General features: G+C 50.0%; 1 protein-coding gene across 2 annotated transcripts in view; it reads right to left on the reverse strand.

Moving 5' to 3' along the window:
* Window positions 1-26444, reverse strand: part of Scube1 (signal peptide, CUB domain and EGF like domain containing 1) — a 115433-nt gene that overhangs the window by 86441 nt on the left and 2548 nt on the right. For both annotated transcript variants that reach the window (XM_057791761.1, XM_057791760.1), the window contains exons 2-3: window positions 25689-25820; window positions 8609-8737 (exon numbers count right to left, since the gene is read on the reverse strand). In XM_057791761.1, the coding sequence (XP_057647744.1) occupies window positions 8609-8737; window positions 25689-25820 (261 nt within the window). The remainder of the gene's footprint in view (window positions 1-8608; window positions 8738-25688; window positions 25821-26444) is intronic.

The following is a 26444-nucleotide window of genomic DNA, read 5'->3' on the forward strand; positions in this document are numbered from 1 at the left end:
AGTTTCACGTCTTTCAGCTGAGGCTCCAGACACACCGGGGCAGAGACCGGCTCTCCGTGATTTGGTTCTCGACCCACGGAAGCCACAGGCAGAGAATGGTGGTTTTTCATACCACTTGGTATGCTGTGGTTTTCACGTGGCAAAGGGATCAGAGCCCAGGGGTCTGGCGCAGCCGCCCCCACCCTGGCACTTTCCATCGGGCTGTTCTGTTTCAATTATTGTTGTTTTTGGTGGATTTGACCCGGCTGAAATGACTTTTGCTGAGCTGTACGTTCCCGTGCTGCTGTCTGTGTTCCTACTGTGTGAATCCACAAGGGGGAGCCCGGTACTGGTTTCCAGTACTGCTGTGTCTTCAGCGGGTACACAGTAGGAACACAGAACTTTTGTTCAATCACAAATGCTTGAACACTGGGCAGCATTTCCTCTTCCGTACATGCATGCTTTTATCCTTGCCAACCTGGGGCCCTGGAGACTTTCCGTCTAATTCTTCTCTGCCCCTTGGCACCTGCGTGATCAGCCCAGCAATCCAGCAAGGGCTCTGTCCAGGTGGGAAATCCTCTGCTCGCTCAATCTACAACTTTAAAGGCAGCTTGTCTACACCAGAGGGCTCGAGGCATGGACAATGCACAAGGGTGCAATAGAGAAGATAGGCAAGCAGGACCCTTGCTGCATTCCTTGCCCTGGGGTAGCAGTGGGGCTTTGGAAAAAAACAGGGCTGTATTCTGTCACATGGGGTAGGACCAAGTCCCAAGGGGCAGATGCCCGAGTAAGCCAGCAAACTCTTCCCTCAGGGCAGGGTGGAGGTGCCCTCTTGCCTTCTGGCACTCCACTGCCCACCTGATCTGGCACTACAGAACAGAGCTGGGACCACAGAGCAGACTTGGTGGCTCCAAGACTGGATGTGTGCTTGACACAATACATCAGGGCCCCACCCCTGGACCTGGTTTGCCTTCCAGAGCCACTGCTCTCCTGGGTGCTGTGGGGGCAGGGGCAGGGGCAGGGGCAGGGGTGGTCAGCAGGCACAGGCTCAAGCCTCGAAGAGACAAAAAACCACAGGCTGGGTCTGGTCCGAGCTGTGCTTCTTCCTGGCATTTGTAACCTTGAGTAGGTCATTTTCCTAAGCCTAGGTTTCTTCATTTGTAAGAGTCAGTACTAAAGGCTTCTATCTCGCTAGGTTCTGGAGTCTAGGAAAAGGCTGCCAACGGCATCTACCTGTGGATGTTGTGGGGGACCCGTGAAAGAATGCAAACGCAACACAGGGCAGCTTCACGTGTACAGGGATGCCCCTCTCATCCCGCCCAGGTAGAATGGTCTGTGAGCACGAGGTGAGGAGGCACACAGTAGGTGCTTCATCCCCCGTCGCCGCTATAGCGCCATCTGGTTAATCAATCAGCTTGTCGGCTGGATGCGGCTACAAATGACTTCTCTTCAGCGGGGATCAAAGTGCTGGGGGCTAGTCCAAAATTCCAGCTGTGAGTAACTTGAGAAACACATTTTTCAGTAAGTCAAGGTAAAGACCGAGGCTGAAGACATCTGGCTAAGTGAACGGACGGCTTCAGAAAAAGAGAGGCTTGCTTTGTGGAGATGAGGAGAATGACCCGCTGCTGGTTCTAATTTAGGATGAAAAAAATCTTATTCTATTAGCCTAAATACCGCTCAGCTGGCCAATCGTGCCGAGCTCGGAATAATATTTTTCAAACAGAACCTGCTATTTCAAGTAATTACACAGCTAAAGGCAGCCATTTCGGGCTGAGTAAGATGTCTTCCTGGTTTCAATTCCCTCTGGTGTCATTTTCTGTTATATTTGAGAAATTCCTCAATAAAGATGTCAAATAGAGAGAGGCCTTAGCTCTCCAGAGCACAGACTTGGCCCCCTTCCAGGACCTGGTCAAAGACAAGCCATCTCCATAAGAAAATAGGCTCGCCTGCTCAAGAGCAAGGCACCGCGGACACTGCAGACCTCAGGCCTCAGCCTCACTTCTCCCAGGCGACTCTGGGCACTTTTCAAACCTCCCAGTGGCTCTCTAAGATGGTCGGGGCTTGCCCCTGCCACCACCCCAGGAATTCAGTGGGGCTCAGAGAAGAAGGCTACAATGGAAACAAGCTCTCTGTGCTCTCCCCACTCTTAGACCTCTGCAGTCAAAACAACACCCAGGCCCAACACTTTTCGGTGTGTGACAGCCTGTGGCTCTGTGTCTGAGAGGAGGTGCGGGACCACATGCAGCAATATGGACAGGGGACCCTCCAGTAACAAAGACAACCCCTCAGAGCCACCGGACAAGCCTTGGGGGTAAGGGTGTGCTGGGAGCTTTGGCACACAGCAGGAAGTTCTAGGAGCAAGTATTGGAGCAGACTGGGTAATTCACACTCTCTCCAGGGGGCAGATCGGGACAGCCCCCTCCAGTGCCACGCTGAGGGCAAGGGGTACCCCTCCCTGGACATCACACTTTTAGGGCCCCTGCTCTGCTTCTTTCATAGTTGCCAGCCTCCCTCTGGAACACTGAGTCCACAAGGGAGGGTATATGATCACCTGGAACATGTTCCTTCCCCAAACCCTGTTCCTGACAATTCCCCAGGCATCTGGGACCCTAACAGGCCTTGTTTAAATAGCTCCAACCTTTTGATTATTAGGACAAAGGACACTTGTGTCTGAGCCACAGCCATAGGGCTGCTGCTTTGGGGTACAAGTCAGAACCCCAACAGGTTAGTGGTCCTCATGCTCAGGGTAGTGTGGGAGTGAGGAGGGGACAGAAAAGAGGGAGAAGAGCAGGCTCTACCCACGGTTGTCCTGTCTGTTACAGGGTGAAGGGGGTTCCTGGAATTCAGAAGTCACATCTGGCCTGCAGGTTACCAGGAGAGTGCTCGCGTCCAGGGAGGGGGAGCTTCACAGTACTGTGGGATCGGACTCCTGGGATCATAGGGATCATAGTTATATCGAATGGTTAGGTCACAAGGCCTTCCTTGCGATCCTGCCTGGAGTCTCGCAAACATCAGGGGGCAGGACAATAGTCACCAAGCAAGAGTGAGAGAAAATGATTGGTTTTGTTTGGTTGGTTTTTTTTCGAGACAAGGTTTCTCTGTGCAGCTTTGGAGTCTATCCTGAACTCATTCTGTAGACTAGGCTGGCCTCGAACTCACTGAGATCTGCCTGCTTCTGCCTCTTGTGCTGAGATTAATGGTGCGTGCCACCACCACCACCACCTTCTTCTTCTTCTTCTTCTTCTTCTTCTTCTTCTTCTTCTTCTTCTTCTTCTTCTTCTTCTTCTTCTTCTTCTTCTTCTTCTTCTTCCTCTTCCTCTTCCTCTTCCTCTTCTTCCCCTTCCTCCTCCTCCTTCTTTCTTCTTCTTTTTTTTTTTTTGATTTTCGAGACAAGGTTTCTCCGTAGCTTTTTGGTTCCTGTCCTGGTACTAGCTCTTGTAGACCAGGCTGGCCTCGAACTCACAGAGATCCGCCTGCCTCTGCCTCCCGAGTGCTGGGATTAAAGGCGTGCGCCACCACCGCCCGGCTCTTCTTTTTTTTTTTTTTTTTTTTTTTGAGATAGCACAGGCTATCATGTAGCACAGGCTGGCCTTGTGAACAAACGACCCTCTTGCCTCTACCTCCCAAGTGCTAGGATCACAAGCGTGCACCAGGACTCCTGGTGGGAAATGCTGACGATGACATGCTATGGCCTAATTCTGAGGTGCCGACAATTCCTTCTGTGATGGCAACATGACAGCGCTGAAGTGGTGCGAAATCAAACGTGCCCCTGGGTCAGAGGAGTCAGGACGGCTGCAGGCAACCAGCTTGAAAACTCTGCCGGGATACGATGGACATCCAGCCCCAAGTCTCCTCCAGATTTAGTTAGTCGGGCACTTTCTGTGAGGCTGGTCCTATAGACCATTGCACAGCTGTGGCAACTCAGGAGGGAGGCGCCAAGGAGCTGGCCCCAGGCTCTGAGACTCAAGAAGAGTGGGGGTACCAGAGTCTTCGCTGGACTCTTCCGTGTCTCAGGCCTGCTCATTTCTCAATTATAGCTTGCCTCAGTCCTCACTGCATCCCAGGCATCAGCTTCCTCTCCCCCTGCTTTGTGTGTGTGTGTGTGTCTGTGTGTGTACACGTGGACATGTGGGCTTATGCATGTACACACGTACATGGTGCATGTACCAGAGAGGGCCAAAAGTCATCCTCTGGCGTCATTTCTCAGGCATTGGCCTGAAACTCACCAAGCATGCTAGGCTGAGTGGCTAGTAAGCCCCGGGGCTCTTCCCACCTCTGCCTCTCAGCACTAGGACGGCAAGTGTGCACTCCTCGGCTTAGATTTTAAGGGTAGGTTCTGGGGGATCAAACTAAGGTCCCTGTGCTTACCAAGCAAGCACTTTACCAACTGAGCCGTCTCCCCAGCTCCCAAGCATCTGTTCTTAATGTGCTTCCTGGATGCAAGGCTGAGACTCTAAAAGTTCAGCCAACAAGCCTGGGGTCACACGGTCGGTCTGGGCTGGGGCCGGCTGCAACCAACGCCTGACTTCTGAGTCGGAGTTTTCTCTTGAGAAGGAAAAAGACCAAAAGGAAAAAAAAAGACCAAACAAAAGAAGCCTGTAGGAAAGGTCTGCCCTCGGCGGCCGCAGGGTCTGTGCTCAGGGTGGGAGGCGGGAGGACAGAGAGGGGTCTTGCCTAACTCTTTCATTTCTATCAGTGTAAAAAGAACCCAGAGTGAAAACAATGTTGTTGAAACAAAGACCCGTACAGACTTCGCCATCAGGCTAGAGGCTGGAGAGGTGGGGGTGGGGGTGCCTGCCCTAACAGGGGTAAGGGTGGCCCTTCCCAGAGAAGGACACAGAGCCCAGCCAGGGAGTCCAAGGTGTCATACATGATCTAGGGAGCAGAGAGCATGGTCCCGTGGGGGTGTTGGGGCATCAAAGCCGCTCATGTGATACATCTCACTGGCAGGTGACTCATGCTACGCCATTTCTGATGTCAGACACTCTGCTAACTACATCTGTGATTTCACGGAACCCTCAACCAACCCCTCTAAGGACAGGGATTACACATTCTCCATGTTGTAGATAGGAAACGGGGGCATAGAGAATCCAAGATCCAGACCAAAGACTGAACAGCTCAGAACTGGAGAGCCAAGACTTAAGTGTCAAACCAGCCGACATCCAGGTCTGTTCCCTTGGCCAGAGTGATACTGCTTGCTTCTAACAGGATATCCCCGGGGACAGTGGTGGGCTGGGCCTTCACCGACTACCCAATCACCCAAACGTATTTGCTGTGGACAGCTGAGGAAGCAGCCGAGGAGGGGTACACGCACCAGGTGAGGGGTAGGTGGCAATACTTCACCTGGGTATGGCATTGCAAAAGCTGTGTGGTCCCCAGTCAAAGGCCCTGCTGGGCTCTGCCATCCCTAAGCCCAGCCTCAAGCTCCGCACACACTGGGCCCAGACCTACAAACTCCTTCCCTCTCTGAGAGCCCGCTGAGAGCTTCCTCTTTGAAGCTCTGGCAATGCTGCTTCCACCCCCCATCCTTCCCCAGCCAGGGGTAGCTTTTCACAGCCCCTTCTGGTCTTTGCTAACTCTTGTCCAGACCTCCGTTTTGGCACTTATTTGGGGTGTAATTACATGTTCACAGATCTGTTTCCCATAATGAGCTCATCTGAGCCCCAACACGCATTAAACAAAACCAGACAGCAGCTCTCAGACTGAAACGCCACTAGGAAGGGGAGGCCGGAGTGCTTGGGGTATTGAACCCCTCTACCTAGTGCTGACAAGCCAGCTGGCACCATGGGGGTCTGGCTGGCCCTTGCAGAAATTCCTGTATGCAAAGCTAGAGAATCCTGGTGATATTTTAACCCTTCAGACCCATCTGCGGCAACGATTCTGAAGGAGCACTTAGGAAACCAGGGAGGAAAACGTTTTCTGCCCAGACACAGTCTGGCTTCTGATGGCAAAGGCAGAAAGATGGCTAAGCCACTAAAGCATCAGTAAGGCTGGCTAGCTGACCATTCAATCTGTCCTCAGGGCACACCCCACGGCTTTATCCTGTCATTTCATCCTGACACTCAGCCTGGTGACACAGTGCACACTGACCCGGAGAAGACGAACCTCAGAGACCATGACAGTTCTAACAGCTGTGACAGTCTTCTTTCACTGACATGGGACAGAGACCCTGACAGGCCCAGAACCTGTTCACAGCCATGCTCCTGTCAATCACACATAGACCCTCCTGGATCCACCTCCTATTCTTCTGCAGCTAACGGCAGGAGAGGGCTGGGAGCAGGCAGGTCTGCTCTGGGGGCACTGTACGGTCCACTAGTTGCTGTCCCTTGGGTTACAGGTTGCGAATCAACTCCACGTCCCCTCAAAAGAGTCTTAGCTCCAGAGCTATGAATGTGGCCTCTGCAGTTATATCAGTTACTTTTCTTTTCTGGTTTCTGAGATCTCCAGCAACTTAGGGGAGGAAGCTGAAAGGGATGTGATCCGTCACGGTGGGAGGCTGTGACAAACAGTAGGAGTCTGAGGAAACAGCTGGTCACACGGCATCTGACACACTCAGAGGTGTTTCCGTGGTGACCCTGAATCCAGCCAAGATGACAGGTTTAACCATCACAGCAAATGATCAGAATAAGATGAGGTAGTCATGGCGGGCCCTCATCTGTTATAACTGATATCCCTATGAGGAAGGGGATCTGGACACTGTGAACGGCTATAGAGCTAAGACAGTGTGAAGACATGGGGAAACACCGCTTACGAGCGTAAGAATTCTTAAGTGACTGTGGGCCAGGAGAAAGGCCTTGGAAAGAACTTTACCTGCCTCCCTCAGATAGAAATAGCCCTGCCTCCATTTTGGATTTCTAACGTTTAGAGTTATGAGAGAATCAATGTCCATCACATAAGTCACCCAGGTCATCTCTTTGTCATAGCAACCCCAAGAAGCTTGTATAGGCCTTTAGCAACTTTCGGCAGCCAAGTGGCTAGGGGAAAAGCTGAGGCCATGTGTCAATGCCTGATTCTAAAGGGACATTTAGGCTGACCACAGAGGTGGTCAGAAGACCAATGGAGGCTCGCCCGCAGGACTTGCCATTTCTGCTCCCTAGTCTTCTGTATTTTCTAAAGTTTATTCACCAAAAATGATCACGCGTATAAATTTTGTATAATTGGCTTAAGATATATTTGAACTGTGGACAGTCGGAGGAATATCAGACTATGGGCTGAACTGTATTCCCTCAAGTCCCATGTTGAAGGACTCTAAGCACTGTTACCTTGAAATGTGGTTATATTTGGAGACAGGGACTTAAAGGGGTAATTACATTTAAACTGGAACTGTTGGGGTGGACTTATTACAATATAACAGGTGTCCTTAATGGTTTAATTAATTAACTAATTAATTAATTCGTGTGTGTCTGGGCATGCATGCCACAGCACACATGTGGAGGTCACAGAACAACTGGCAGGGACCGGTTCTCTCCTTCCATCACATGAATCCTAGGGACTGAACCCTGGCTGTCAGGCTTGGTGGCACTGTAGTGGTTTGAATCAGAAATGTCCCCCAAAGGCTCATGTATCTGAACACTTGGTTCCCCAGTTGGGGAGGCTGTGGGACATGCAGCCTTGCTGCACGAAGTATGCCACTGGGGACAGACTCGGAGAGTTTACAGCCTCATCCACTTCCAGTTTGTTCTGTCTGCTTGGTGTTTGCAGCTGGAGATTCCTGCTCCTGCTTGCTGCCATGCCTTCATGCCTGCCGCTAGCTGTCATATCCACCCGCCATGATGCACCTTTATTCATCTGGAATCATCAACCAACAAATTCTTCCATAAGTTGCCTTGGCCATGGTGTTTTATTAGAGCAATAGAAAAGTACCTAATACACCCTTTTGGGGAATATTATGTTACTTTTGTTTGTGTTGAGTTTGTTTAGCCTGTGAAGCTGTGATACTTTGCCTGTCTAGAACACTTGATGGTCTAATAAAGATCGGAATGGGCCAATAGCAAGGCAGGAGAAAGGATAGGTGGGGCTGACAGTCAGAGAGATAAATAGAAGCAGAAATCTGGAAGGAGAAGTGGCCAGAAAAGGAAAAAGACATCAGGTATCAGCCACCCAGCTACACAGCAATCCACGGAGTAAGATTTACAGAAGTAAGAAAAGCCCAGAGGCCACAGTTAGATGGGGTAATACAAGTTAAGAAAAATTGGTAAGAAATGAGCCAAGCCAAGGCCAGACATTCCTAACCAAGAATAAGCCTCCATGTGTGATTTGTTTGGGAGCTGGGTGGTGGCCCCCCTAAAAGAACCAAAAGAGTCAAAAACATCATACTACTACACGGAGCCACTTCACTGATCCAAGTGTCCTTAAACGAAGAAGCAATTAGGACCCAGAGAGATACCACCAGATGGATGCCTGCACAAAGTGCACATGAAGGCACCTCATTCGCGTCCTCCAGCCTCTAGAACGTGAGGAAGGAAATTTCTGCTGTTGAAGCCACATGGCTTGTGGGATTTTGTTATGGCAACTTGACACACTATGACGAGGAGCAAGAGAAAGGTGCCTATTTGCACGGCCCCACTCTGCATGCTAGAACTGAGAGACGGGAAGGCTGGGGTTGGAGGGGCTCAGCCACAACACTCACCCAGGCAGTTGTGTCCGTCGTGAGCCAGCATGAAGCCATCAAAGCAGGTGCACCTGTAGTTCCCGGGGATGTTGATGCAGTCATGGACACAGCCTCCGTTGTAGTAATCGTTCTCACACTCGTCGATGTCTGCAAGGGCAGAGGCAGCAGAGGGATCAGAGCAAGAGTCTGGCTTCCCTCTCCCACCATCACAAGCTACTAGGATACGACTTATCAGGGGATATGGTGGCTTTAATTGTCAACTTGAGACAACCTGGAACCATCGGGGAAGTTTCTGTGAGGGACTGTCTGCATTAGGTCCACTTGTGGGCACGTCTGCCTTGAGGGGCCTTGTCTTGAGGGAGGTGAGTGATATGGGAAGACCCAGCCCACTGTAGGTGGCCTCATTCCCTAGACAGGAGGTTCTGAGCTGGACAAGAGGGGAAGACTCAAGCAGAGTACAGCAAGCATCGTGTCCTCGTTTTTCTCCGCTGTTCTCTGTGGGTGGGACGTGATCAATGACTTGAAGTTCCTGCCTTGACTTCCCCAGGATGATGGAGCACAGTCTGGAGCTGGAAGCAGGAATAACACCCTCTCCCCTCAAGTTGCTTCCCGTCAGGGCAGTTTTGTCTTTTAAACCACCACACCAGAAATGAAATTAGAACAGGGAATAACTCAGCGGATGCTCAATAAAGTTTACTCGGAGGGACTGAAGAGTTATTTGCAAACAATCTTGGCTCAGCAGCAAGGCTGACCACCAGTGTTCAGAAGAGTCACACTGTGATGTGTGTGTGTGGGGGGGGGGGCTTCCAATTCCTGCCATAGTGAAGCAGCTAAGTGGCAAGCCTGGCTCTGGCTCGTTTTGAAGCCTGCCAACACTGCCAACACAGGGGGTCCTTCTACATCCATGAGAACTGGCTCATTCGAAGCGGGGAGAGCAAGTAAAATAAACTACACATCGCCCAAAAAGTGTCATCTCTGGGATGAAAGAATGTGCGCTGCCCCCCACCCCCTATGGCCCGCAGTCTGGCCTTCAGCTGCTCTGGCTTCCTTGTTATAACAAAGACGTCTGTCTCATAAACAATGGTCAATAGCTTCAGTAAAGGTCACTCTTTCTGCTGTTTTAAGTCCTTTCTCAACACTTCCCAGCAGGGGTCAAAGGGCTATCAGTTGGGGGGGGTTCCATAAAGAAGAATAAGAACATGTCTAGTTAGCATTCAATGGGCTGCTTCTACGCCCAAGGGGTTGGCCAGACTGTATGCCATTCTCTCTAAAGTCCTCACAGGGACTGTGGTAGGATTGTTTTATGTCAACTTGACACAAGCCGAAGTCATCTTGCAGGCACAGAATGACCCTACCAGCCATGGTCTCGGGCCCTGGCACTTCCACCAGGTCTTTGGTTACCCCACTTCCAAATACTCCCAGGGCTCAATGCCTCCCACTTACACTGAGCCCAGCCTTCAGGGACTCTAGGATGACCTTTGTAGAGTGGAAACATGTCATTGCTGAACTGAAAGTGATTCTCAGGACACAGAAGAAGCATGTCTGAGACAGAAGAAACATTTCTTCCCTTATCTGCCAGGAGAAGCATTCTGAGCTGAAGTCTAGTGGAAGATGGGAAGAGCCTGACCCATTGCCATTTAGTGCTTAGTATAGGGATACGGATTTATAAATCCAGGGGCTCACTCCTTGACTCCTGATTCTTCCAGGAAGTGATTAAACATAGCACTCCAACGGGCAAAGGCAATCATCTGTGAAAAGAGCTATGTGCAAGCCTGTTCTTGTACCCAGTCAGCTAGCCAGAAGGAGGGAAGGACAAAGTAGGGGTCCCCAAAGTTCTCAGAGTTAAGATGCTCTGATTCACTGCTTGCAGCCACCACCTGTGCCAGCTGGGGAGCAGAAATGAGTCTCCAACATGTCTGAATCATCTTTAAATATATGTAGTAGTCTAAATAACATTAAAGCAAAATATAAGACTTTAAGTTAATGGAAAAAGAACAGGGGGTTATAGCTACTGAGGGATACCCATTGCCTTCAGGTTCTCTTTGAAGCCCTGACACATCACTCTGAACACATCTCCTAAGTCTCTGACCTACACACCTAAGACAGTGAATGCATCCTGGGCTTTAATTCACCAAGCAGCACAGCTCTGGAGTGCCCCATCACAGGTCAAATGGGTTTTCTTCCGCATCTCAGATACCAAGAAGGGCCTTTTCTTTTTTTTCTTTGTGTGTGTGTGTGTTGCATGTATGTGTCCATGCAGGTGTGTGCATGTGTGTGAGCGAGCATGTAGAGGACAGAGGTCAATGTCCATTGTCTTCCTCTATTGCGCTTCATCTTTGAGTCAGGGTCTTGCAGTGAGCCCAGAGTTCACTGATTTGGGCAACTAGGCTGGCCCCCAATCAGCTCCAAGGACCCACTTATCTCCACCTCCCCACCCTGTTCCCCACCATTACCCTTAAGGGCTGCAGTCACAGACACAGGACCACCTGGCTTTTTTTTTTTTTAAATAAACCTAAGTGTTGTGGAATATTTAACTATGTAAAGATGCGTTGCGTTTGTTTATGCTGTGGATTACTACTTTAACTATGTAAGGGTGTGTTACACTTGTTTCTGCTGCCTTTGTTAACAATGGTAAAGATGTGTTACATTTCTTTCAGCTGCATTTGTTTACTTATGCAGAGATGTGTGCTGTTTCACCTAGCCTGCCTATAGCATCTGATTGGTCTAATAAAGAGCTGAATGGCCAAGAACCTGGCAGGAGAAGGATAGGCAAAGCTGGTGAGCAGAGAGAACAAATCGAAGAAACCTGAACTTGAAAAAGAATGAAAGAGGAGAGAATGAGGGAGAGAGGGGCACACCCTGGGCAAAAGAGCTAGCCAGAAATGAGCATAAGCTAGGAGAAGCATTCAAAACTAAAAATGAGATTCCAAGTTATGATTTGGGAGCTGGTTGGTGGCCCAAAAGAAAAGAAAGTCGGGTACACCTAAGTGTGGCTTTTCTACATCTGTAACATGGCAACAGGCTTCCTCCCGCTGCCTGCCAGCATGAACGTCAACTCTCACCAGATGATCCAGCATGCCTCTTTGCTTCTCTCCCTCATGCTGGTGACTGCCTGACCCCAGCAGCCTGTGCCGCTTGCAACTGCTGTTGGTCCCATGGTGGGTGTGAGATTTAGAGTGGATCAGACAAAGGGAAAAGACTTCTGTGTCGTGTTTGTGCCGACTAATCTCTCTCGTGCTGCACCTCTAAGGGCAGCAAGTTAGCTCTCCTGAAGCACGGGCCCTTTCAGTCCTCAGCGCCGTCCTCTGGGAAGCTGCTTTTGATGGCTGATCAAACTCAGAACTGTTCAAAGTCACATCATAGGTGACAGGACAGGGATCAGAACTCAGTCTATAAAACTCACATCCTAAGTTATACTGTCAAGCCCAGGCCAGCCATGGGCAAAACACTCCAGACAAGCATTTGGTCCTTAGTACATTTCTGCTGTGCCCTGGAAAGTGTTACCTAGCCATCCAAGTGCTGATCACCCTCTGTCCTCCCACCTGTTCCTCCTCCATGCACACACATGTGCACGCCTTTCCATGTGCTCAACCCCTAGCCAGTCAGCCATGTGTCCATTCAGCTAAGACCCACCTTCCTCCTGCTATCAATTTGTCTATACACTCTACGGCATAGCTGCTCAAATTCCCACCCAGCCCTTCTCCCATTTATCCATTTATGCTAAAACATACCTTACTATATAACTTGGTTGGGCATCTTCCCATTCACCAGTCACCTATGTACCTACCCATTTATCCAGGCAAGCATCCACCCATATTCAAATAGTCATTCTTTCATCCATCCATCCATCCATCCATCCATCCATCCATCCATCCATCCATGTGTTTGGCCATACACCATCCTCCCATCAATTAAAAGCCCATGCACCCACACATCTATTAGCTCATATGTCCATCCAATGCTCAAACGCCCACCCATGGGTTCATCTATGCAAACACTCACCCTGCAAATGCACACCCCACGACCCATTCCCCTTTATGTTCAACAGAAGAACGTTCACCCATCTATCTATCCAACCTTCTCTTCCTCATTCATCCCTTTCCTTCAAACAGTTTAAAAACAAAGGCAGGGGCTGAGAGATGGCTCAGAGGTTAAGAGCGCTCACTGTTCTTCCAGAGGTCCTGAGTTCAATTCCCAGCAACCACATGGTGGCTCACAACCATCTATAATGAGATCTGGTGCCCTCTTCTGGCCTGCAGGGATACATGAAGACAGATGCTGTATACATAATTAATAAATAAATCTTAAAAAAAAAAGGCAGCCGGGCAGTGATGGCACACGCCTTTAATCCCAGCACTTGGGAGGCAGAGGCAGGTGAATCTCTGTGAGTTCAAAGCAAGCCTGGTCTATGGAGCAAGTGCTGGGACAGGCTCCAAATCTACACACAGAAACCCTATCTCGAAAACCAACCAACCAAACCCCAAAGGCAATATGATTTTCAGAAATAAAGGTTTAAGACAGAGAGAAATAAATGAGATTGCCTGGTGACACTGTTCAGTTGGCAATCCCAGGAGAATCACAAAAGGTGAGCCATAAACACAGCTGAGCTCCCCCTTTTAATGAAAACTTAATTCCTGGTAGAGGATAGTTTTCAACAGAACAGCGCAAACAACACAGGAACTACGTATTAGGGGTGTTTTCAAAGGTCACATGGTCTGACTTTTCCTATACCAAAATGTCAACACAAACATCCCACAGCTATGGTCCTGTGCCAGCAGCACTGGGGTAGACCCCAAAGAGGATGGATTTTTTTTCTCCCTCCATTTAATTAAAAATAGATTCTCACTGTCTTATAAAATATATATTTATTCTTTGGTGTCTAGGTTCCAGAAGATTCTTTCCCAGTGAATCTGACTGTCTTCTCATTTTATTTTAATACCATTCTAGGACAATTTTCTTTCCTTTTTAAATCAAGGTTGGTGAAAAACCTCAAAAGGAGGCTTTGAAAGCAACCACACTTTCATTCCCAGAGGCCATTCGTGACAAGGTCTCACTTCCCCTGATGGGCATTTTTCTAGACATTCCTCCCGGATGGGAAGCCCCCGATGCTCTAACAAAGACCTCGTCCCTGACTGGGCGCTAGCCTGTCCCTCCTTTGTCTGTGGCTTTAGGAAAACCATGCACTCTTTGGATAGACGTCCATTCTGGGAGAGATGTATGGCTTAGGAAGTCGAGTCCTTATTGATGAATAAATCTTAATCCAGTTTGTCGGCTAATTGTGCTCCCGGGAAGGTGGTCTCTGCCTCGCAGGAAGGATTAAGTCCCCAGTCTCCGGTGGTGAGGGGTTAAGCTCCAGGTCTGTAATGACTGAGTAATGAGACCAGCTCTCCGAGGACCCCTGGCATCCATCGATCAGGTTTCCCTTCTGCAGGGACAATGCCAGAAGTGGGCCCGGCAGTTAATTACAGGGGAGGTCAAAGGTCACGCAAAACCAACACCAATCTATATACTTTCTCATTCCTAACTGAGCACAATGTCCACTGCTCAGCCAGAGGAAGTGAAGGTCCCTATCCCACTCTGAGACCTGAGATCTCTGTGGGGCCATAGCTACTTTGTGACCCTCTGTCAGTGCCCCATGTGGCTTCTGTCCATCATTAAGCATTTCCCCGCAGCTCCCTGTGCCTGGAGCATCGTCCCCATCCCAGGCTCCTAATAACCCTGGCTTGGGATTAGGTGTCTCATCCCCTCTGAAGCTTAGCCTGCCCCTTTGAAGCTTGCCCCCTCCTCCTGCAGCTTGCCCCAGCTCCCCTACCTATAGACACCAACGTTATTGTGCCATTGGAAGCTGCCAGTCCATGGGGATGTGTATCTTGTTCAGCCTGAGCCTCAGAAGCTGGCAGACTGTATGCGATGAGCATTGGCTGACAGCTGAGAGAATGAACAAGCAACCTGGCCGTCGCTTCCACTGACCGGCCCTGGCAATGTGTGGGACAGCACAGGGCAGTGTGTGGGTCCTGCACCTAGGACAACTCCAAGAGATGGGTACCAACACCTTAACTTTATGCCAAGGGAAATGAAGGCTACTAGGGCAAGCAAAGCCAGGGACTGAGCCAGGCTGCCTGACTTAAAAGACAAAATAAAAACAACTCCAAAAAAACAAAAGGCACAAAAGAAACCCCTGTTCAGTCACAAAAGGCCACATAGCATGTGACTCTATCCACAAAGTGTCTCCTGGACAGGCCAGCCCAGATACAGAATGTGTACTAGTGGTGTCCAGTGGTCACAGGGCCTGCAAGTCTGGGGTTAGGGGTGGGGGCTAAGAAACATGGAGTTCCTAAAAGGATCACGGTGATGAGCCGCTGTGGAGTCACTAAAAGGCACTGGCGTGGAGAGGTCACGTGGGCCAACTATGCTAGGTATGCAAACTGTATCTCCACACAGATAGCACATGATTTCCCAGAACCCACACAAAACTGAAAGGAGAAGGCAGACTTCGCTGCATCTCAGTCCTCCACAGCACGCGGGGGCATGAGCCCCACGTGTATCATGTGGCCACGCAATAATGATCATTTTTCATCGGAAGAAAAGCCAGTGTTACTGTTGAACGTATCCACAGGGGTGAGCTGGTCTTTTGGCTTCTTCCTGGATGCAGGAGAACCATGAGGACGATTGCTTTGTGTGTGCTGTGTTTTCTATCTTGTTTCCAAAAAATATTTTTAGACAGATTCCTACTATGTAGCCCAGGCTGGCCTCTAACTTTCATCTTCTTCCACCTCCCAGGAACTGGCATTTCAGGTGTGCGCCACTGCACCTGGCTCAAGGGTGCTCACTTTGAACCACGCTCCATGCTACCTGCTCAGCCTGGGACCACGGTGGGGTGTATTCTCCCAAGATCAGAGGGGTGTCCCTACCAAGCCACTAGGAAAAGGATGGGCGAGTTATAGCAATTCTCCCTTGACCATAGTCTAAACCCCTCCTTGGGGCTCTTTCCCAAGTTCTGGCCTCAAGACCTTACAAAACATTGGTTTATGGAAACTGAACCCTGGAAGTGTCTGGGGGTGGCAGTGAAGAGGCCTGGGGCTCAGTCAGCCCCATGCTCTCTCTCTCCTGTCTACTACAAACTGGATCCCAGGAGTTATCAGTCATTCTCACCTTCCTCTGGCAAGACGGGGTGGGGTGCAGGGTTGCAGACCCTGAATCTCAGGACTCTTCAGGGGCTGCAAATCCAGTCCCCAGATCATCAGGAGCACACAGGTATTGGGGCTGAAGTTGTAGCTCTGGGTCAGAGAACTGATCCACGTTCTGTGGTTTGCACAGAGGTGTAACTGAGGGTCCTGAGAGGGAGTCTTGGATACCGAGCTCATCAGCAAACCCAGCCTTAGACCTAGGACTCCCAGCTTAGCCTCTGTCCGCTCCTCCCCCAGATAACAGAAGTAACAGAGGAGACCCCTCATGGCAACTGGCTAAACCTTCCCTGTGGCCCACGTAAGGAAGACCATTTCCACTCCCCTACTTGTAGGGCAAGTTTGCTGCAAAGCCAAAAGCCCAATACAAGCAGGCTAGCTTTGGAGGTGTCCCTGATCTGGATGAAACCATCCAAGGGCAGCCCCACGTCTCAGCAGACCAGAGCTTCATGGCCATAGTATCCACTGGGGATTAGGACATTTGCCTGCCCTCCTGCTGTGGCTATGGTAGCCCCTTACCTTCAGACTGGACCTTTGCCACAGTGAGTTGCCAGCCTCGCTTCAGGGAGGAAGTAAGAGGACCCCAGAGAGGTCCAGGTCTGCCAGTGGTACTGGCAGTGGGAACGCGACAAGTGCTGATGGCCCAGCAGCATCTGTCACTGCCAGGGTGGGGAGCACCCTGAATGAGGGACTTCTTCCAGTAGGGGCCCAAGGGGCCTGGGACCTCTGGCCCTCTCTGAACTTGGCAGTTAGTATGGTAAGGCCTGAGAGATGCATAAGGCAAGAAGCTCTGGTCCCCATGTGTCTACTCTCAGTTCAATACCCTTTCTCAAGGAAGGGAGGCCTGGGCAGAAGGCCTGGGTCCTCTGAGAGAAGGGTGCATCTTGGAGATGCTGAAAGGCATAGGGAAAGAGCATCCCTGACAGCTTGTTAGGAACCTGGGTCTGAAGCCTCAGGCAACCACAACAGCTCCAGTCCTAGTCCTCCAAGGGTTGCAGCCTGGATCCATCTGGAAGACCAGTCAGGACAACTTCTGGGACCCCCTGACCTTGCCCGTATACACAAGCCCCTGCACTCTTTGTCTCAAGGCCTTTGGGGAAGGCTGATATCCATTTCAGTAGCCCTCAAAGGCCAACGAGTCCACAGTTTATTTTCTTAGAAATAATGGTTTATTTCTGGTTAGAATTCCTCTGATGGAAACACAAATACAGCCACTGTAATAAGAAGCAGCCTAGGGGAGGGAAGGAGAGAGAGCCCGGAGGCAGGGAGGAGAAGGGCTACCGCCTGAGGGGACAGGAGATCTAAGGTGTGGGAAGCCAGGTGGGAAAAGTTTAAAGGGGAAGACACCAAACACAGGCCTCTGTGGCCACCTCCAACACACAGCCCTTCTCAGCCTCCCTAACACTGCGACCCTTCAACACGGTTCTGCGTGTTGTGGTGACCACCAGATTATTTAGCTGCTACTTCCTAACTGCAATTTTGCTCTTGTTATAAATCACAATGTGGGCTTGTGATGAACCTGAGATGTGGGCTCTCTGATATGTGACTCCCAAGGGGTTGGGACCCACAGACTGAGAACTGTTGTTCTTGAGCAAGACAGACTCCCTCCCTCAACTTCTCCTCAGATGCACACTCCTAGGCAGGTGTCGCTGCTCCCATCGTCAAGGGAGGCAGACTGAGGAAACGAGGGCTCAGGATGACCCGTTACTTGCAGAATTTTGGGCAACAGTGAACCCCTCTGAGTTTTCTTCTATCCACTGACCCCAGAGCTGGAGGCAACGTCAGAGACCTCTGCTCCACCCTCCTAGCATGGCTTGGATAGTACCTCCTCCGAGAACATTCTCCACCTTCCCCCACCTCCCACCAAACCCCCTTCTCCCCTACCACAGGCAAGGGTAGATACCCACTTTCTCTTCTGCACCCCCACTGAATCCTGCCTCTATTTACCAACCCATTCTGTCTTTCCCAGCTTCCGGCTAATCAACGAGGTCATGACCAGGAAACACACCTGGGCCCAGTGCAAACCCTGCCGGCGAGAAAACCCTCGGCTAACATTCTGGACACTCCAGGCCAGGTCCCACATTTTAGGTGAACTTGTCTCCCATACAAGTGCACAAGGTTTTCATTGTCCCTGATCAGACAGTCAGGGACCGCAATGACTCTCCAAGCAACTTAACTGCCATTGACTGCAACCACTCACAAGCAATCCTGCCTGGGTTGGGTTGGTTTTCCCCCTTTTAAGATTTATGTGCTTGAGCCGGGCGGTGGTGGCGCACGCCTTTAATCCCAGCACTTGGGAGGCAGAGGTAGGCGGATCTCTGTGAGTTCGAGACCAGTCTGGTCTACAAGAGCTAGTTCCAGGACAGGCTCCAAAACCACAGAGAAACCCTGTCTTGAAAAACCAAAAAAAAAAAAAAAAAAAATTTATGTGCTTGAGTGTTTTGCTTGCATGTATGTATGTGTGTGCACCACATGTGTGACTGTTGTCTACGGAGGTCAGAGGAGGGCGTTGGATCCTCTGGAACTGGAATTACAGAAGATTGTGAGCCACCATGTGGGTGCTGGGAATTAAACCCAGGTCCTTTACAAGAGTAACAAGTGCTCTTAATGGCTGAGCTATCTCTCCAGCCCCCACCCGACTCCTGCTGGGTTGTTCTAACTATGGTCTTGCCACAACCTAGAATCACCTGGAAGAGAGTCTCCATGAGGGATTGTCTAGATCAAGATGGCCTATGGCATGTCTGTGGAGACTTATTCCAAATGTTAACTGAATGTGGGAAGACCCAGTCAGTGCATTGTGGGTAGCACCACCTGGTTGGCTGGCTCATCACCAAGCAAGCAGGCGGCAGGGATGCATTTGTCTTTCTCTCCTTGAGTGTGGCTGTGACGTGACTATTGAGTTTTTGCCTCAACTTCCCCACAATGACTGTACCCCGAAACTGTAAGCTAAAATACACCCTTTCCTCCCTGTGCTGCTTTTCATCACATTTTGTCACAGAAACAGAACGAAACGAGAACACCACTTAATTGCTACCTGGGAATAAGTAAGGGGGAGTTGAAGTCTCCCCCGGCTGGAACCCCCCCACGCACCCCCACCCCCCGCTTTCATCTTGGGCAGTGCACACATTAGTATGCATAATTGCATGTTTTCAGACTTAGGGGGAGGAGAATTCCCTCTTGCTCGACCTCACCCGCTCAAGCCTTTCCTGGCCTCCCCTGCCCCAAGCAAAAAAAAAAAAAAAAAAACAAAACTCTACCTAGAGTTTCAATAAAGTGTTCTATAATCATGATGGAAATGACTTAATAGGACCTCAGCCATTATTTGCCACAAAGGCCAATTGGTTTTAGATTTTTTTTTCCCTTAATGATAAACTAAATGAATCACTGGGTGTGTTATTAAGAGTTTGGTTAAAACCCTTTTATGACATGCTCTGTAATCTACCTGACTTTAGTGATTGACAAGTACACCCCGGGGATATAAAATCCAGGAAGCGATTATTTACAATCGTTACATACATGCTAATTTTGCGATCTCTGACGGTTGTCATTTTTTTTCTTTTTGCACACACACACCAAAAGGAAAATAGTAATATATTTAATATATTGTGGCCAAAACAAAAATCTCATTTCCCCCAAGAGCTTTAATTACAGCATTTTGAAAAGGGCCTGAGTTGAAACTTGTGAGAGGAATAAACCACTTGAATGAATGGTCTAAAAATTAAGCACACATAGAAGGGCAATGTGCGCCATGGGTTCAGACTAAACAGCCATTAACAGAGTGGAGGGGGTCTTGGTTATTTAAACAAGCCATTTGAGGGTGGTTTGCTCCTCGTTTGAGGCCTGGTCCTGATTATAAACGAGAGCTTTTAATTAAGATTAGTAAGACCCAATTCAAGCTATAATTTGGCCCTTTTCCTTCGCAAATGTCTATGAAAACAAGGCGATTAAGGTTAAATGAGTTGAAGCCTTTAAAGGGGATGAGTTGCCCCCTCCTGGCCCCAGTCTGCCGCTGGGGCAGAATGAGCTCAAACAGGCCTGCCTAATTCAGAACAGGGGGCTTGCTGGTACATGGTCGCGACCTCCAAAAGGCCTGTGTCCGAAGGGTCCATGAGTCGCAGAAGCACAGCTTAGATAAGGGAGGAGGGGCTGGGAGACAGAATGTGGAAAGGTCCCAGGAAGAGCTGGGGTTTGAAGAAGAAGAAAAAAAAAGGCAACCGGGATGAGGTTTAGGAGGGGAGGATTAAAAAAGAGAGAAAAAAGCAGCAGCTCAAAGTGTTTGGGCAGAGAAGAGACCTGGAGGGAGCCCACGGAGAGGGCCTCCTATCTGTCCCGTGGATGATGTGAGTTAAGTGAGTCACAGTCACAGACCTGTCTCTAGGGAACAGCTGTGGAGAAAAGGATCCCTATTGGCTCCTCCCTCAATGTACAGCTAGGGATCCCTTTCCCCACTGCCTGCAGACAAACTGTGGAGACCCCAGCACAGCTAGGGATCCCTCTCCCCAGAGCCTGCAGACAAACTGTGGAGACCCCAGCACAGCTAGGGATCCCTCTCCCCAGAGCCTGCAGACAAACTGTGGAGACCCCAGCACAGCTAGGGATCCCTCTCCCCACAGCCTGCAGACAAACTGTGGAGACCCCAGCATGACTAGGAGTCTTTCTCCCCACAGCCTACAGACAAACTGTGGAGACCCCAGCACAAGTTGTTGAGACACGGTGGCTAATGGCTGGCATCTCTCTGCTGGGTCATCTGTCTGAAGGCCGACCTCTCTGGACCCAGTTCCCTCAGATGAACTCTGTCACTGGTCTACACCAGTCAGAGACTTCAGTTTCCTCATCTGTAAGTCTTCAAAGCATGTGAGGCTCAGGGAGACTTTCCCTGATGTTCCCTGGGCTGCTAACTGCCTTCCGACCACAGCTTTGGGCCAGCCTCAGGGTACTGCCATAGGGAGTCAGGCTCTGAGAAGGGATGAACGGGTGGGAACTCACCTGTTTGGGAACCATGACAGTTTCTGGAAGGAGGTGGCCCTGGGGACACCCCTCCCTCCACAGCTAGGTTCCTGGCATGGGAATCTAACAGTTGACAAGCACAGCCCTTGAGGCAGGTCCAGAAGGAGTCCAGGAGGATACAATGCAGTATGGCAGGGTTTCAAATGGAAGTGTGAGTGGGTATGGAAAGGGCCACCAGGAGTCACCTGCCAAGCTCAGGGACCACTTGGGTGCCCTATGATGTGTTTTCCAACTTTCTACACCCACAAGTTCACTTCCACCAGGACACAAGTCACAGAGAAAACTCCTCAGTCTTATCAGAACCTTAGCAGTGGTCCTCAGCAAACCCCTTACCTCAGGGTCACCTTGTCATCCCAAGCAAACCCTCTGCCAGCATTAATACACCAGCAGGATGAGATGATACTTAACCAAATATGGGACACAGCCTCAACGTCATCCTCATTCCATCACCATTGTCACCATCAGTATCGTAATCACTAATCATCAATATCACCAACATCACCTCATCCCATCACCACTGTCACCATCAGGATCCCAATCACTAATCATCAATATCACCAACATCACCTCATCCCATCACCACTGTCACCATCAGGATCCCAATCACTAATCATCAATATCACCAACATCACCTCATCCCATCACCATTGTCACCATCAGGATCCCAATCACTAATCATCAATATCACCAACATCACCTCATCCCATCACCACTGTCACCATCAGGATCCCAATCACTAATCATCAATATCACCAACATCACCTCATCCCATCACCCTGGCCACCATCATCAACATCACAGTCACTAACATCATTAATATCAGCATCACCCTCACCTTCACCATCACCACCCCACCCCCACCCTCACCAATGTCATCTCCATTACTATCACCATAACTTTCATCTAAATCAATATCACCACATCCAATATCAATATCACCTTCATCATCATTATCACCCTTGGCTAGGGGTATAATTCAGTATTTGTCATGTGGCTTGCCCAAAACTCTGGGATTGACTCTCAGCATTGCCAAAAAAGATAAAAATAAAAAAAACCCACCTCATCATCACCTGCTAGTTCTGCCACCATTGATGGTCCACAGCAACAGCAGCTAATGCTTGTGTGTTACACTCTACATGCCAGGGCATGCTTTCATGCTTTAAATACATTAATGCACTTAACCCTTGCCTTCTACAAAGCAGCTGCTAGAACGATGCTCACTGTAAACACAGAGGTTGAGTGACTGGCCCTGATACACAGGCAGGGTGTGAGTCCCAACAATCTGGCTCAACATCTATTCTTTAATGACTCTGCTCAACTGAAGAAGGACCCTTCAGAACATGATAGGCAGGAGTGACCACAGCGGACGCACAGCAATGGGCCCATCACACCTGGGCTCTCACCCTGATCCTGGCAAGGTCCTTCTCTCTCAGATGGCCCCTGGACCATCTGAACCAGGAAATAAACATCTGGGTGGTCTCTGAGATCCCTCAGGCTACCCTGAATGTGGCCTGTGAGTCCTTCCAGATGTGTGTGCAGTCTTCTGGGGGTAACCATCTTAGAAGATCTGATGACCCCTGGGTTAATGTTCCAGCAGGCTGTGCTGATGCCAACCAAAGCCTGTGTGAGAGTCTCCAGGCATAAGACACCTGCAAGCAGGGTGGCTCCACCCGGGTCCTCTGAACCCAGGCCAACCAGCATGCATTGTGATTTAAGACTGCTTCTGACAAACAACTTTAGCTAATAGGGTACAGCCAACTGAAGGGCAAGGAAACATGGCACCATGAGTGTCACCTCCAAGGTATGTGGCACTGTGGGACTCTGATAGGTCTTTACCATTCACAATCTCCTGGAGCTTACGGCTACTCAGAAAGCACATGGTGGTGATTAACACACTCATCTGCATGTTGGACACTGGGAGCTAGTACCAAGGCAGTAGGCTTCACACACTGCACTGTGCCTAGCCCAGTCTTCAGGGGGAGTGGGGAACAGTTTGAATCCAAAGAGTCAAAGGAGACACTGATGTTTGTGGAGGGTAAATCATCACTCTGTATTCAGGTCAGAGGTAGGCTGATTGGCAACCAAGGGTCCTTGCAGAGGTTAGGCTATGCCCTACTTTCTTCCCACATGACACATGGTCAACATGGTGCCATCAGAGAAAGGATCCTCCTAGCAACTCCCACGCTCCCCACTTCCCACTCACTGGGGTCTCACGAATTGCTCATCTGAACTCCAGTCTTGGTTGGGGAGTGAACTCAAACTAAACCTATCCCTCAGGCTAGGACTAACATCAGACTCTCCGCCAGAGCACAATGACAGATTTCATAAGGGAGGTGCTCCTGGGTTCCTGGGGGCAAAGCCGTAAGCATATGGCTTGAGAGTAACAGTCCCAACACCCAGGCCACAGCAAGCAAGGCTGGGGACTAAGACATGGCATTGGAACGCAGAGTCAGAAAAGCAACAGTGGAGGGCAGCCAAGGGGCTTCTGGGAGCATGATGGGTGCTTAATGCAGGTGGATAGGAGTGTATTCCTGCAGGGCACTACAGCTTCCTTCCGGAGCAGATGCGGGCAAAAAGTCCACATAACCAGGTGGCTGAGCTGACTGGGAACAAGAGTCTGGCTCTTGGGCTGGTACATAGCTCAGTTATAGAATGATTACCTGATATGAAACTTCCCTTTGTATGCTATGAATATGTTTTTATTACCATTGGTAATTAAAGAAGCTGCTTTGGTCAATGGCTTAGTAAAACCAGGCGGGAAATCCGAACAGAGACATAGAGAGGAAGTAGACAAGAGTCGGGGAGACATCATGTAGCTAGCTGCCAAAGAAGAAAGATGCCAGTTGCTAGCCAGAACCTTACTGGTAAGCCACAGCCTTGTGGTGATTCACAGATTAATAGAAATGGATTAATTCAAGATGTCAGAGCTAGCAAAAAATATGCCTGAGACATTGGCCAAACAATGTTGTAATTAATATAGTTTCTATGTCCTTATTCAAGTTTGGGCAGCCGGGAAATGAAGAAGCAGTTTCAGCCTACAATTACCTAGCTACAGGGAGCCCTGGTTTTGGTCCCTAACACTCTATCAGCCAGCTGTGATGATACACATCTGTCATCGTCTGTAATCACAGAAACAGAGGCAGAAGGATCTCAAGTTCAAGTTCTCAGTCCAGGGCTCCATCAGCACAGGGAGTTTAAGCTGAGCTCTGAAGGGCTTCAGAGGAGTAGGCTTAAGATGAAAGCCCAAAAGCAGAGGACAGCAGGGGCTGGGCTGCGAGACGGACAGGCCAGCTCAGCGGCTTCAGCTAGCAGAAGGGATGTGCCAGTCGTGGCCCTCCCTTGCTAGGGACACTGAGTCTCAAGGACAAGGTTAGAAAGGATACATATGTCCTCACGTGTGTCACCTGGACCATAGAGTTACAAATCCTCCAGATCCTGCCAGCAGCCGAGCCAGACCACTCCACCAAATATTTTGCAAATGACCTTCTCTCTCCACCTGCTGCCTGCCCACTTCCCAGAGGCCTATGGGTCACACGAGCTTCCCCTCCGCAGCTCCCGGGGACCCAAACAAGCCAACGAGGTGCCGACACTAAGCAGGACCCATATAGAGATGCCATCCGTTCAGGCTGTCAGGGCTGAGTAAATGCATTGGGTCAGTGGTGCCAGCATTCCTGGGGGTGTTTGGCAACTGTAAGGCCCCAACTCTGCAGAGCCTGGACAGAAAGGGCAGAACCCCATCCTGTTGTCATGCAATGCTTTCCCAATGCAACCCCACACTGAAAACTGAGCTGCTGTTAAGGCCAAGACAAAAGGTCAGAAACTCTGGGTTTCAGTCCTATCTGCACTATTATAGAGCTCTGGAAACCCTGCTGTCAAAACCTGCCTCAGCTGATCTTCCTCTGTACATGGAGGGTGGACAGGCAAGCCTGGGTCGGGGGTACATAGCTCAGGGAGAATAGCTTTTAGACCCCAATAGCCCAACTCAAATGGGGTCAAAATGACCATAAGATTTTCATGGGACAATATCCTCTCTGGCTCAGACTCCTGGATACCAGTACCACAAAGGCTTCACTTTCTCTGCAGGGGGGCAGTTTCTTTCTTTTCATTTTTTGAGATCTAATGATCTAGTCCAGGTTAGTCTCAAACCAACCCTCTGTGTAGCTCAAGATGACCTCAGCCTATAGATCCACTTGCCTTGAACTCTTTCTATTTTATTTTATTTTATTGAGACAGGGTTTCTCTGTATAGCCCTGGCTGTCCTGGAACTCAATTTTGTAGACCTGGCTGGCTTCGAACTCAGAGATTCACCTGTCTCTGCCTCCTGGGATTAAAGGTGTATGCCACCACGCCTGGCTTGCCTTGGGTCTCTTGAGTGCTGGGATTTCAGACATGCACCACTATGTCTGCCCTGGGGAATGGGTTTCTACTTCTGAACCACCAACCCAGTACCCCAGGTGCAGAGAGGAGAGGCTGGACAGATGAATGGCTTGAACCACAAGCTGTGCAAGATTTGGGATTAGAAAGAGGAGAGCCAGCTGAGCCACTCTCACAGCCCAGCCCATGCATGGGCAGGTCCTCTGTAGAAGCTACAGGCTACACAGGGTAGTCTCAAGTCTGAGTTCAGGGTCCAGAAGAGGAGTCATCCTGGGCTTTTACTGGCTCCCCTTGATATCTTCAAGAAATAAAAGGGCTAAAACTTATGTGAAAGCCAGGCACCCTCCATTTCCAGTTCCATCTTCCACCCTCCAGGTGAGCAGCTATATCTCTTGGAAGCCTGCAGGCCTCTGAGCAACACAAGACGTCTATGTCCACAGAGATATAGGAATGTCACGTTAGTACACCACAGGGTGGGTCTCGGCCACCTCCCTCTGGCCCCGGGCTTGGTGGGGAGAACGGAGGGAACTCACCTTCACACTGCCTCCCTTCCCCCTTGTAGCCAGGCTTGCAGAGACATTTGTAAGACTTGGGTGTGTTCTGGCAGATGGCATCTATGTGGCAGTCATCTGTGCCCTCTGAGCACTCATCCACGTCCACGGCTCCTGTGGGGAAGGGGGAACTGCAGGTAAAGCATGCTAGGAAGACATCTGAGACCGTGCTGGAAGTTCATGCCCCCACCCTACCGTTGACCACTGGGGTAACTGACATTGACAGTCACATGTTAATTTGGTGGGACAAGGGGCAATTGGTATTATTCTCTGTGCCAGGCACAGGACACCACACATCTGGTCTTTATTTTCTTAACAGTCCATTTGGGTATGGCTATTATCCTCACTCAAGATGTGGAGAAGCTGAATGTTAGGGACACCAGAAAGAAAAACCTCTCTGTGGATCTTGCTTTCTCCACAGGCATCATCCCAACTGTCCACACTCTTCATTCCAAAAGAGGCCCCGGAAGAACTTAAATCCAGTCCCTCTGGGTTGCAGATGAGGAAACTAAGGCAGAACAGTGTGCAAACACTGAGTGGAGGCCATCCATGGAGGGCGCCGGTAACCTGGATGTGAATTTAGCCCCAAGGCAGTGGGAAGGATTATCTCCTAGGACTCAAACCAGAGCAGAATCCATAGATCTGCCTTTTACCCTGATAACTTAGGCCCCTGCCTCAGAAAGCCAATTCTCATACTGCAGCTTCTAGACCCCAGCACCATCCAAGCTCACAGGGCTC

Source organism: Chionomys nivalis, chromosome 17, assembly GCF_950005125.1.
Source record: "Chionomys nivalis chromosome 17, mChiNiv1.1, whole genome shotgun sequence".
In the NCBI taxonomy this organism is placed as follows: Eukaryota; Metazoa; Chordata; class Mammalia; order Rodentia; family Cricetidae; genus Chionomys; species Chionomys nivalis.